This window comes from Ictalurus punctatus, chromosome 17 (assembly GCF_001660625.3).
Source record: "Ictalurus punctatus breed USDA103 chromosome 17, Coco_2.0, whole genome shotgun sequence".
Taxonomy (NCBI): domain Eukaryota; kingdom Metazoa; phylum Chordata; class Actinopteri; order Siluriformes; family Ictaluridae; genus Ictalurus; species Ictalurus punctatus.
In genome coordinates, this window is record NC_030432.2 from 10134055 (window position 1) to 10148591 (window position 14537).

The 14537-nt window shown below is 40.3% G+C and overlaps 1 protein-coding gene across 7 annotated transcripts in view; it reads left to right on the top strand.

Annotated features, from left to right (window-relative positions):
• Positions 1-567: 567 nt before the first annotated feature.
• mark4b (MAP/microtubule affinity-regulating kinase 4b) overlaps positions 568-14537 on the top strand; it is a 44617-nt gene continuing 30647 nt past the window's right edge. Inside the window, exons 1-3 of one of the 7 annotated variants that reach the window (XM_053687387.1) lie at positions 568-998; positions 2535-2766; positions 13272-13469. In XM_053687387.1, the coding sequence (XP_053543362.1) occupies positions 2722-2766; positions 13272-13469 (243 nt within the window). In that variant the 5' untranslated portion in view covers positions 568-998; positions 2535-2721. Of the gene's footprint in view, positions 999-1769; positions 2767-13271; positions 13470-14537 lie in introns of those variants that run through there. The other 6 variants (XM_053687388.1, XM_053687386.1, XM_053687384.1 and 3 more) reach the window with 6 other exon arrangements.

Below are 14537 nucleotides of genomic sequence, written 5' to 3' on the forward strand. Positions count from 1 at the left end.
ACTTTTGGGATGAACTGGAGGGCCAACTGCCCTCCGGCCTCCTCGCACATTATCAGTAGTCAGTGCGTTTACATGGACAACAATAATCCACTCTTAACCCGATTAAGACAATACTTTGATTAAGAAACTACCATGTAAACAGCAATTTTTAATTACCTTAATCCGATTAAGGACATACTCAAAGTAAACACAAATCGAATTAAGACATGTGGAGTACTCCTGTTTTAGTCGCATTATTGACGTGTATTACAGATATGTAAACACCTTAATCACATTATTAACGTCGTGTGAGAGTTTTCACCGCATTTTGCGACAGGACACGATCACACACGGCAGTGCTCAACCGTTTACGGCAAACAAGAGAGCACGGCTGTATCCGAAACCGCATACTTGCCTACTAGGAGAAATACATGTATCTCGGCTATTATATAGCCGGTAAGTACGCGGTTTCGGACGCAGCCCATGGCTTCAAGCAGTTGTCTATTAGCACGTACAGCGTGACAAATAATTAACGCGTTTGTGTAAAAAAAAGAAAAATAATAATGATAAAAACACCCAAAGCTGTATACGGTACCATAACGAAGACGAACTGTATGTTGATACGTGAAATTCTGGAGGGACGTCGGACGGCGTGGCGCGGTGACGTAATGACGTGTGCTGTTAATCTAATTATGTTCTAGAACATGTAAAACGGGAACATGAAAGGAGCATTCTAAACACGACTCATATAAACACATTAATCACAATATTGTCTTACTCAGAGTAAGGTCAATAATAAGATTACTGCTGTCCATGTAAAGCAACTTTTCCACTGCACAGTACGGTTCATCTCGACTGGACGCGCTTTACATTTCTGAGCTTCCTTTTCCACTGCACTTTTGTGCCGCCTCAACGTGGGTGCCATCTTCATGTAGTATCGGCTTGGTTCGCATGGGAATGGTACTAAAAAAAGTCCCAGGTACTATCCACAGTAGAACGCCCCCAAAAAGCGAGCAGAGGTGAGTCGAGTCAAAAATCAGTGGAAAAGCGCCATGATGCTTTTGTGTTTGAATGAGTAAATCCACACAGCCACGCACCAAAATCTACTGGAAAACCTTCCAAGGTGTGTGGTGGTTATTATAACAGCAAAAGTGAGGACTAGATCTGGAATGGGATGTTCCGCAAGCACATACGGGTGTGATGGTCAGGTGTCTACAAACATTTGTCTATATAGTGTGATTTTACTAAATAGGTGACATTGCATTGATACCCATTAGTCACAGACCTTGCATACTAAGCTAGCAAGCTAACTCAGCCATTTTTTAAATTAATTTTGATTGTAACGTGTGCTTTGACCGGCTTGACTCACTGTTAAACACCTTGCTGTTAAAAGAATATAACTTATGACTACGACTACTCGGATAATGAAATCGCTCTCAACTCTTCAACTCTCAGTGACAAATGAGTGGTAGTTTAGCTAAGTTAGTTATGGCTGGCTAGTTATCTGTGATGGCAGGAGGACTGTGGGGGGCGTTTCCGAATTGAGTACTCGTATAAATCTTAAATCCGGGTATGTTAAAAGAGGGCAAACGTGTAGAGATGTTTTTTTAAAAAATCATTTCCTGGCCACTGTAAACATGTAAGAAGACATGTCCAGGGGTACTTTATTGCTAGTCGCGTTTATGTAGCGGCCTACTCGGGCTTGTGCTGTGTGAATGAAAGGGCGAATTGTCTCTTTAAGAAGCTGTGTGTGTGTGTGTGTGTGTGTGTGTGTGTGTGTGTATAACCGCAGCCCAGCCCAGCCCCACTCTCCGTCCTGACGTCCTTCCTCGATGCTGGTGTGTGTGACACGCTGCTTTTTTGAGGAGGAAGATTGTAAGAGCAGCTGCCTCGTTTTTCTCTTCTCTGAGAAAGGAGGGATGTTGTGAAGGATATACCTCTCCTGTATACTTTCTTTCCTTCCTTCTTTTTGTCGCCTTTGTTTGAAATCTTTACGCTTACATCTAATGCAAGACCGCGAGGGATTGAAAGGGTGAAAGGCATCAGTCTGGGTTCCGTCTGTACACTGCTCTTTCTGGATTTTTTATTTTTTATAAATTGATTAATTTATCTTCCTGGAAATGTACACAGAGGGAGCTTCTTTGAAGGGCAGTATGTTTACATGGAGAGGATTACTTCAGCTAAAAGACACTCGTCTGTGACTAAAACCAGACAGAGGCGGATTTTTAGGTATTTTTGTGTGCTTGTTGTAGTGGGAGCTTTAAAAGAGGAACAGGGCTAAGAGTGTACAGCTCTTTTGTAATGGGAAGCAGTGAGGTTTAATGAGAATGGAAACACTGCTCGGGACATTTCATCATTTCTCTACAGAAAACCAGCCTCTCCAGTCAGACTGATGCAGACACCAGGGCCACATAGGGCAAAACTTTCGTCTCGGGCGTATTATTTATTTATTTATTTCCTTTTATCCAGCACTGTGTGCGGGGTTAACGCCGTAAGCAAGTGAACATGTGGATTATTTGACCAAAAATAATTAAATAAAATCGTGTTTTTTGTAGCAGAAGAGAGCCAAGCCCAGTCTGGTTGGGTTGGGGCACTGGGCTTTTGATTGATTTCGCCTAAAGAAGAACAGGGAGCGGAGATGCAGCTGGCCAAATGACGGCGGATTTTCTTTGCCAGGCTCCATTTTATCCACAGAGGGAATAAATAAAGTGTCGTTGTCGAAGTTGAAGGACCCCAGGGACCATGTCTTCTCGGGCAACACTGCAGACCGACAGGAATTCAGACCACGTAAGTGTAGTCGTCTTCTCCACAGGACTGCATAGCATGAATAGTTTCCGCTTGCTAAAGGGCAAGTATTACTTTAAAACAGTGGATGAATTTAATGGTTTATCTATAAATATGGGACGAGGAAATGATGTACAGTTTACATTTAGGTCAGTCAGGCAAGTCCCCAGATAGTTACAGGCCCGACACACCGCGGAAATGGACGGTGTGTGTGTTAGCTGATGTGATTTGTACAACAGTCAAAAACAGCAAAGTGCTACACCAATGCTAGTCTAGCTTTGAGCTGCTAGTCCAGATGTTAGTCCAGCTTTGAACCCCCTCATAGGCAACATACTTCATGGAAAAGACTAGTACTACCCAAGTGGAAAGTCTAGACATGGACATCAACCATGCCTACACAGTCCCTGCTGGGGAAAAAACCAAAACAATAGAAACATTTTAAAAGGTTTTGTTTGTTAAAATGGAAATCGTATTGCTTTTAATGGAAACTGTAATGGTTCTCTACTGGTAATTTGTTGCCTTCTATTGGTAGCATGTTGTATCTAGTGGATACTATTAAGGGACCAATAATAGTAGTAGTAGTAGTAATGGTTTTAATGTTTAGCTGATGGTTTGTAATGGTATTTGTAGTGGAAACCATTAGAGTTTCTATGATGGTTTTTATTGTTTTGTTTTGGGGGTTTTTTTTTTGCGGGAATCGGTTATCAAGATATTAGAAAGGCCTGCATGGATGTGATAACTTCTTGTTAAAAGAAAGTAATATAAAAACACAACTAACTTGTCATAGATACATATGGTTTATTAGTCCCTCTAGGATTTTGGCATTTTGTGATCATGGAAATTAACGTAAAAGCAAGGTAACGCCGCAGTATTCTGAGGAGCTTGCAATTTTTCCAAACCACTGCAGATTTGGGCCACGACAATTAAATAGAGTGGTCAAATAAGCACTCTCTACAACCATGATGAGCAGAAAAGCATCTAAGAAAGCATAGAATGTTGAACATTGAGGAGAATGGGATATAACCTCGGAAGACCATATCAGACTCCAGTCCTGTCAGCCAAGAACGGGAATCTGAAGCTACACTGGGTACTGGCTTACTGAAACTGGACAGTTGAAGATTGGAAAAAGACCAGGCTACGTTTTTTTTGCTGTCACTTAATTGGTTGGTTGGACAATTACGTGAATGAACGAGCATACAGATCTTTCTAATAAAGTGAACAGTGATCATAGTGATACGTTCCTAGAAACTTTCAGGGTGAAAGTGATGGTCACCAGGGTCACACTATTAAGATCAGGTTCCACAACTTTAGGTACAAGAGGATGTAGTATACCTTTTAACGTACTTACTAATTAGATCTTTTAAAAAAAGAAGAAAAAAAAAGGCACAACCCAAAACACACGGCTATACTGGTGACAAACCTTTTGGGAGAATGTATGTAATTATACCGTACTTTTTCTTCTCCACACTTTTTATATTCCTGTTGATGCCTCCATGCTTTTGCCTTAGAATTGCCTTAGATCAGTGGTCAGCAACCCTGTTCCTGGAGATATACTTTCCTGAAGACTTTAACTCCAACCATAATCGTGCCCATCTGACCATCTAATCATTGCCTTAAGAAGTTCTTGATCAACGAAAACAGGTGTGTTGGATTTTGGTTGGAAATGAAACCTGCAGAAAGGTAGATCTCAAGGAAGAGGCTTGGTGACCACTGCCTTAGAGTTCATATTAGAATTTCATGTAACATAGATGTATGCTTTGCGGTGTTTGGTGTAACCAATCACCTAATCTTGTTATGGAGAGTTTGCTTGTAGACTAATCTTCTTAAATGACCTTTTATAAGATGGGGTGTCAGATCCAGTCATGCGCAGTACTGTGGTTGGAGTTTAACACTCCTGCTTCAGAAGCAGGTATCTGTGTTCTTAAATGCACTCGTTTAAATATAGCAACCAATGTATTATAATTTTATGCTTACAAAGCATTAAGTAATCCTACTGACTCTTCCTCCACCCAAGTGACTTGCTGCCATATATTACTGAGAACTCCCAATGGTCTTACAAATGTGTAATTAAAATGACGCAGAAGACAAGATCGCAATCAAATCCTTCTTCTAGCACTTGGGATTTCTGCTGAAAGGCATCAGGTTTAGAAGTAGTTTGTTCAAACTTTACTTGGATGTGCTTCAAACTTTAAGAGTAGCAATATATTATCCAGAATGGGTAAACACTTAAAAAGTCCACATCTCGCTTTCAGCATTTAGCTGTACCCATGCAGTAATAGCATGTGCCATCGTATTGAGAGTCCCCGGAGATTGCAGTAGAAGTGACCAGAGGCTGAGACAGAGGAATTGAAGGTGCATTAGCAAACACACTAGGAAGTACATCAATGCAGGGAAACCAGTCTGACAGATTATGCAATGTTTTTGCCTGACCACAGAGCAAAAGCAGTGACTCTACGCACGTCATGCCAGGCAGGTGGTGATCGAGTTATCTTTCGTCAAAGAACAGTGTGATGCAGCAGTTGAAACTACACGCTCATTTGCCTTGTGCTGTCTGGCTTATCTGTTGAAATAAAAACAGTTTGTGCTTGGTAACAATAGCTGCCATTTTATGACCATTTACTTGCTTAAAAACAAACGTTTTTTTTTTCTTTGTCGCTCTACTTGTCATCAGACTCTGTTCATGCGATTGTACATGAAGCTTAGTTTAAGTCTAGTTTGTCTTCTCGGCCAACCAGTGATGGTATCAGTGTTATAGAGAAGTCAGTCAGCAGTTGTGTAATACCACTTCTCATTACTGTACGTGTGGCTTTGTGGCAATAGGAAGCATTTCGAACATTTTTGCAGTAATTTTTCCCCCCTGACAAAGATACTTGTACTACATGATGTCCACAGTGTCAAACGAGTGCAGTCTCAACGAGCTCTCGTCCACAAGATTTGAATTGTAAATATGCATCGCACAGGATGTACTGTTGGCCATTCCAAAAGAAATCTATGGTTGGATAAAAAATCTATTTCCTGTATTTCCCCATAGTTAATTTCACACACTCGTATTGATGATCTGTTTAAATTGCCTGTGCATACTCTTAATAATCAGAGAGAAATAGAACACACAGGAGAGTTAAAGTGTTGTGAATAATCAGCAGCGCCATGACCAGCACTGAGTCAGAGTCTTTATGTGGTGAGTTTTATGTGTGCGTACAGGTCCCTGATGTCTACTGGGATTTATCCTGACCTAGTTTTTCAACTTAACGACAAACAGGGAATTCGAGCCTCAGGGTGTTGAGGCCGGACATGTTGTGTCCACTCAGGGTTCGTTGGGGGGAAAAAAGTCAGACAACCAGCCATTAGTCGCATACCACAGCTAATCTAACCCAGAGTTCAGACTGCGGGAAAACTATAGACATGTTTCTTGAAACCTACTGAATGGGAGCGATCCCTATTCTGTAAATAGGAGGTGCCATGAAATCCCTTGACAAAATGTATACATTTCAGACTCTAGGTATTTGAACACTTGTTTGTTTTATTGATTGAAATCATAGTAAGTGGTCTGCACTTTTATATAGCGCTTTTTTAACTTTAGTGGCTCTTGGCTGCAAAGAACTTTACACTGGTTCTCATTCACACACTTGCACACCAATGGTAGCAAAGTCCTTGCTTGCCATCGGGCGCAATGTGGGGCTCAGTGTCATGCCCACTTCGGCATGTGGAGTCGAACCGCCAACCCTACGATTAATGGACAACCCACTCTACCACCTGAGCCACAGCTGCGATTGGTTATGAGGACATTGAAATAATAAGCAACTCGTCAACCAGTGATTTTATCACTTCTAAAACAGAGGTCATTGCAGAGCCAAATAAAGACAAAAATCTGTTCAAATCACAATTGTTGTATAGCTGCCTCATTAACATTGATTATTCACAATCATCTTAAAAAATCAATTTGTGTATCATAAAGAAGTTTATTAAAAAAAATTCATGATATTAAAAAAAAAAATCCCTGCATCATGATCTTTTAATTATTATTCTCCAAGGCTTTAATCTGTCAACCTATTTGTAACTGTTTTGTCATGGACCACAGTAATATTTGCGAATATTTATCATAACGTGTTTTATAGATTGGTTTTTTTCTTCTAGCTCACATTGTGGGTTTTTTTTTTGTTTTTGTTTTTTTTGTTTTTTTTTTTGTTTTAAAGTTGTACATGACCAAATATGTACATTAGAATAGTATTGTACTTTTATTTATTTTCATTTTTTTTCTATAGCAATTGTTATTGTTTATTGGTTATTAAAGCATGATGCTTTTGAATTCTCGAATCTGATTGGTTAGGTGTTATGTTAGAACTAGCCTAGTTCACAGGGACTTGTATAGAGGATGCTCCACAAAAACTAATGCCGAATTGTTAATATGGTGAGGTTTTTTGTGAGGAGATGTTTATTTCATGTTTTTGGAAGGAGTCTCCAGTGTCAGCACTGTGCACATGGCGGTTTTGCGCACCACCATTAAATGTTACTATAAATGGATAAAAGTACATGAGACATTTCATTCTTAAATAAATAAATCTTTGTAGGCTTTGGCAAATTGCTGTGCTATAAGAGGAATAAAACACTTCAGGGCATGCTTTTATAGGAAAATATTCAATTTCAGGGTAGTAATGCATCGTACTGAACTGCTGTATTTTTCTGTAAGAGAATGTCCTGTTGTATTTGATTCTTTATGTCACCTGTTGTATTTCAGTTATGTTTTATATATTTCAGCAGTTATTTGAGCTGTGTAGAGTTTAGTAGTCAGTAAACGAAAAAACAAGTAAATCGTCTTAACTCCGTAACAGTAGAAAATGCATCCGCTGGTTGTGTTTGTTCTGATATAATTAACGCACCACACGAGTAGTTTTCCGTATCCCGGTACTGCATTCAGTTAATTTCAGGAGCGTGTTAATAAAATTGTTATTGCACTTAGTGTTGATGTGTTGCAACAGCAGCAAGCTGATGAACCAGCTTTATTTCACACTGCACGTTATACCTTGCTGTTTCCAGTACACAACAACAAACTGGTATTATCAAACCACAAACCTTTGCATAGATTTAAAAAGAAAGCTGGCTGCACACAGTGTGACTTGCTGCTTTTGCCTGTTCAGGGATTGTATCATGATTTTGTTTGCTGTGCTGATTGTAGCGATTGACCGCTGGTGCGGGTGGCGTCCCTTTGTGTATTAGGAGTGCAATGATTGGGGGATGGGGTTCTCTGTGTGCCATACACTTACCAGATGGGTCTCAGCTGGGGCTTTTTGTTTGGCTCTGTGATCACATGCCAAGGTGAGACTTCCCAAGCCATCTGAATGCGCTCTGTCACAGGCTTTCAGGCAGTTAGTCAGTCAGAGCCTTGTATTATTTTGCAGGGATGTGTTGCCATGTTGGCGATGGAAATTAAACCATTCTGCACATCATTTAGACCGGGGCATTTTAGTCATCATTAGCTTTGCAGGTTTTAACTCTGTTTACCAGAAGCCAAAAAATGGTATTTCTGCCTGTTTTGGCGGTGCTCGTTTTCACCTTTGAGTTTATTGGTGATGTCACACTCTACAGTAGTGGTTCATGGCTCAAATGAAAGTAGATGCTCAGCAGTTTTTCATAAGTGTTTTATTGTGGCCGTTGTGTACAGTGTTTTTTACTATTGTTTGTCCAGCTGTGGTCTCACACCCGTTCCCTTTCCCATCGCCTTGCTCACCATGAATTAAACAGAGTCATGATACTCATGAGACTTGCGGCGATAAAATAATTAATTTGTTAATACTGATGGGAAAATGTTGGATAAGTCAAATTTCCATTGAACGCCTGTGTACTGTGAGGGTTAAGGGTCATTTAAGACAGTGGTTCTCAAAGTGGAGTCCGTTAAGCGTAGACGGGTGGTCTGTAAGTTTGCTTTTGGGTGGGGGTCAAGTGGTGAAAATCTCGCCATTATCAACAATATTATATTTATTGTAGGGTGACAAGTAGGTAGGGATGGGTGATATCGTTTGTGATTAGTAGAAATTCTCCCCACAATAAGAACCAATCTTCCCGTGATAATAACGATAAAGCCTAGATGATGAGGTATTTGTGTGCGACGGTCTGAGACCCGTTCACAGCTCACGTGCAGAGCAAAGTCAAGTACAGCGGAAGGCAGACGAGATGCTGAGGAGGAGTTTATCGCTAAACCAGGAGCTACTTCTACAATCTGGAACTGATTCGGTTACAGAAAATCAGTTTTACTCTTAGATCAATGTTTGTGTTTCTGAGGTTCTCAAGATCACACCTATCACTTGTAGCCAAAAACAGTGGTGAACGGTACTATATTTATATCGTCACTGATATCGTTATCACAGTAAATACCAGAAAATATCGTGATATTGTTTTAAGTCCATATCGCACATCCCTACAAGTAGGAATATGAATAATGTCAACTTGAATTCATCATGTTCTGTTGGAGGAAAGTTCAAGAATGAAGCTCCAATAAATAGTTTGTCCATCATTGTACACATTTGAAATAATATCGTGAAATATATCTGTACTGAGGTGAGGTTGGTCTGTGGAATTTATTTTTATACTATATACAAAAAAAATTGAGAACCCCTGAGCTTCTAAACAGATACAGATTGAAGTTTTATATAAACAGAGGAAACGTTTCACCATGCTAAGGGCTTAAATTATTCACACAAAATGAAGAGCAACTCTGAGAACTTGCTATAGCCATGTGCGAATGTGAAATTTAGAAAGTATAACTGTGAATGTGTGAAACAGATTATTATGTAGCACCCATATGACATGACATCCTGTAGCCTCGCTTGTGAGAGTTGTCAAGTCATCACTTTCAGAGAAATGAAGCTCGAAGCATTGAAAATGAGGAACTGCCCTGTGCAAGTGTTAAATGTAAAGCCAGCATGAAAAACAGGACATGAAATGGAAAGAGTGCAGGGAGAAGGAATGACTGAAGTGGCCGAGATGCAGGATGTGTGGTTGGCAGAGCAAACCCTGACCTGTCCTGACACCCTCATAGGTCCTCATGTCCTACCCCACACAGGATGATGCTCAAAGCAGAGGTCTATTGTCCAACATCAGGGCGTGGACTGAAGCACCAGAAGAGCACAGTCGAGCGTCATTTGTGGCGAGAAAAGATTGATGTGGTTTGGAGCACGATGACGTTCAACCGAAAGATGTCCAAGAGGCAGAAAACAAATAAGGATTATATGAAGTTAATGACATTTTTAAATCAGGATGTTGAAAAGCTTTAAAGGCTTTTATGTGACAAATTATCTTGGAAAGATTTAGAGTTAATTATTTAGAAAAGGCAGAGAATAAAGAAACTTTATATGGGGGTTAACGTCACATCTGCTCCACCTAATATGCCTTTTGTTCCCACACAATCAGCAGACATCTTTTCCATTTAAAGATGCATATCTTCTTGTTTGTGTTCGGGTTTATACCACATTGAACTGTTCTAGCAGCAGAAAACTGGTTGTTGTTTGTTTTTATGGTTGTTCCTCCTTGCTTTGTAGATCGGATTATTCCCAGCTCAATCTTTCTGAGTGTGATAAAGAATTGAAATGCACTGTCATCTTTGCATCCTCTTGTTATTAGCAAGGTGTGGCTTTGGGTGAGGAGACTCTTTCCCCTCCTCCCAATTTGCCTTTCTACAAATGGAGCTGTGCCTGCCGTTGGTCTCGACCCCCCCCAGTCCGTTGCCCTACCCCTGCACTGAATAAATTGGTGTGTCAATCAAATAGGCAGGCTGTGGGAGAATCGATGTGCCCTTCTTGAAAGGGAAAATAAAAGGGGGTGGAATGGTGGAAAGGACGCTCGATAGCAGTACTGGGTAGAAATGTAAAAAAAAACATACAAGCATGAGCTAAACAGTGTGAAGGAAGAGGTACAGTTTGAGTGTGAAACATGTTTAAACCTGTGAAAGCATGTAGAATTGTGAAGGCTTGGCCTTCCTATTTAATAAAGATCAGTACAGGACTGGAGGTGATCCTCTGCCTGGGGGACAGGAAGTCCCACATAGTGAGGGACCTTGCCTAGTTGGCAGCGGAAGAGTTGAATCCATTTTCACAGTGATTTGGCCATAATGCTGCAAAAAAAAAATGACGTGTTTTTGTAGGCCAACACGGAAGTTGGCGTCCCCCCGGTTCCCAACGACAAAAAGCCAACAGGGTTTTTCCACTGGCTTTTGGATTATTGCAGACACTAAATCACTGTGACCAGCAAAAATTTATGTTTCTTACACGTTTTGTTCATCAAGATGATCTTCACAAATGAACACAACTTTTATGAATTTTGAAGCCTAAATACAATCGGCAGAAGTAAAAAGCTAAAGTTAGGATATAAATGAAATACACCAAGGTCGCACGAGTTCAGCGTCACCTCCACTAAGCTTTATAGCACTACAATTAGAAAAAAAACTCTACTATTAGAAAATATTATAAATTGATAAATCTACAAGTTGGAAAGTTTGAGACGGAATAGCTTTCCTGTAGACGTGATGATGATTAATGTCCCCGACAACCTCTGTAATCCCATTTAGCCACTTGTTAGCAACCACGATTTTTAAGACATGTAAAAGCTTAACACAATCACGGGTGGGGTGTATTTTATGTCCTAGAATAAAACGTGAAAATATCTTGAGCTTGTGTTAACCATAGACCTTACTTCAGGCATTTAACCCAAAACCCATTGACTTCGGGACGATTGAACCGGAAGTGCTAAAATGCTAAAGCCAGTTCTGGGTTTTAAGACTCATTTTTACGGCACTCTATTGGAATTGGTTTTAGATATTCTCATGTGGGGATACCTGTGAACCCTCTGTCGTTCGTGTAACTTGTAGTTTGTCTCTTGTGAGTGTGTAGTGACTTGTTACTGTTGTTTGTGAGCATACTGTCCAGTGTTTTGTTTTTGTTTATTTTTTTATGAGCAATGGTGGTAGGTAAAGCTTGTTAATTAAACACAAATTAAGTAATGCACTAATTAGGGTAAAAAAATGTTTGATTTGTATGTTATGTGCTGGACTTTGTATAAGCATCGTTGGCAGATATTTAGTTAATGAGAATTTTTATGACCGTATAAGATGAAATCACAGTTAGATGTTTGTCTTATGTTTGTGTGCATGGGAACTAATTGCAGGTAGGAACTAAAGTGAGTGGGGAACTGAAGAAATGTCAGCGCACACGAGCCTTTTGGTTGGTCCCAGGAACCATTCGAGCCAGTTGTTCGTTTGTTGCTATACTGAGTCATACCTAATTTGCGTAGATTTGAGAAAATGCACGTTTGCTTTGCTGCTTACTGCTGTCGCTGAAATCACGGCTCTCTATTGTGCGTGTGCGTGAAAATGAATAGTTGCCCGTCAATTTGCCTCTTGCTATTATGAACCTAGGCTTAAAGCTTTTTATTGCAGGTATTTGTGAACCATATATTATGCAAAAGAAGCCTTGGAATGTGTTCAAGTATTAAAGTAGGATCCACCTCTACCCAGCGTTTCCTGGTTTTATTTATAACATTGGTGAAGACGATATTTACAGCCATTTTCAACGTCACGGGCACCCTTTCAGCAAATAAGAGGACATTTGTGTAAGATAAACATTACAGACAAGTAGAAAATCTACGTACAACAAAATTGTGTCACAAAATCGATACCTGTAGAGAATATTTAAAGTAAATGCTAATTGCCAACGGTGAGAGCAATTAATTTGTTTCAGAATTGCACATTTTATTTGATTCATGGATTTGCGAAAGCAAACTCTATTAGACACCAGCTTTGTAATGGTTCAGAAGTGTTTAGAAGAGTCGCACAAAAGAACCTCTTCTTGAGAAGAACTTCAGTGTGTTGATATAAAGGTGTACAAAACTTAAACTATTACTAGATACATGTGTACCATGCATGTTTATTTTATTCATACTTTTTTTTTCGCTCATTTTCAGAAAGGTGTCAATAATTCTGGCGCTGACTACATGCTGAGATGTATATTATTAGTGGTTATATACTATGCTGCAAGTATAATGCATAATAGGCTGTGACAAAATTAAAGCATGCATCATCTTAATAATATATTTACTGTATGTTCATATGGGAGATGAACCTACAGAGATTCTCCATGGTGGAAAGAATGCTGCGGTGTCACTTAGCATCAAAGTGCAAAGACGGTTTAATGGCGTAGCACATTCCAGAGTAGATTAGATCTCAGCTGGCACAACAGGCACCAAGATGTTTCACTGAACCTCGCACCTCAGGCCTATCAGCAACTTGGCAACTCGAGAGATCATTTACACACTATGGAAAGTGCTTTTCAGATGTCTAATATTCTCATGTTTTACCAAGGCAAAATATAGTTCATAGTCCAATCACAGAGGGTATTCCAGCACTTCACTCCCTGCTCAATTCCATGCAGGGCTAATTAGTATAGCAATATAACAATTTTGTGATTGTACGGTTTTTTTTTTTTTTTTTTTTTTTTGTTTTTTTTGTTTTGCTTCTTCTGTAGCATGCTTCACTCTCTGCCAGCCGCTCGGACAAGGGCTCAGCCTGGTCGAATCGCTCACTGGGAGCTCGCTGCCGCAACTCCATCGCTTCCCTCTCAGACGAGCATCCTCACATCGGCAACTACCGGCTACTCAAAACCATCGGCAAGGGCAACTTTGCGAAAGTGAAGCTGGCACGCCACATCCTGACTGGCAGAGAGGTAATGTTCTAGAGTCTGTATGTTCAGTCTTACATTTGGTAGATCTACACTCAGTGTCCACTTCAATAGGAAAACCTTTACACCTGCTCATTTATGCAGGTATCCAAACAGCCAGTCATGTGGCAGCAGAACAATGCATAAAATCATGTAGATCCCGGTCAAGAGCTTCAGTTAATGTTCACATCAAGGATCAGAATGGAAAAATGGCCAGATTTGTTCAAGCTGCCGGTAAGGGTATAGTAACTGTAATAAGCACAATTTATAACCTTGGTGAGCAGAAAAGCATCTCAGCATGCGTGAAACTTCAAACCTTGAGGTGGATGGACTACTACACTAGAAGACCACATCAGGTTCCACTCCTGTCAGCCAAGAACATGATTCTGAGGGTATCATGGGGTGGAAACTTGCCCAAACTGAAAATGAGGGAGAAAAATTACCTGGTCTTTTTCCTGTCTTCAGCTGTCCAGTTTGGCTGAGTCTATGCCCCATGATAGCCTAAGATTCCTGTTCTTGGCTGACAGGAGTGGAGCCCTATGTGGTCTTCCGGTGTAGTAGCGCATCCACCTCAAGGTTTGATGTTTTGCGCCTGCTGAGATGCTTTTCTGCTCACCATGGTTGTAAAGATTGCTTGGTTGAGTTACTATAGACTTCCTGTCAGCTCAGACCAGTCTGATCATTCTCCTCTGATCTCACTCAACAACAAGGTGTTTCAGCCCGCAGACCCTCTGCACACAATTTTTTATTTTTTTGCACAATTGTGTAAACTCTAGAGACTGTTGTGTGAAAATCCCAGAAGATCGGCAGTTTTATGAAATACTCAAAGCAGCCCATCTGATACCAACAACCATACCACGGTTAAAGTCACATTTTTCCCCATTCTGATGTTTAATGTGAACATTAACTGAATCTCTTGACCTGTATCTGCATGATTTTATGCATTGTGCCACTACCACATGATTGGCTGATTTAGATAAATGCATACATGGGCAGGTGTACAAGTGTTCCTGTAAAAGTGGACGGTGAGTGTATAACAGGGGTGTCCAGATTCTTTCTTGAATGGGCTCTGTC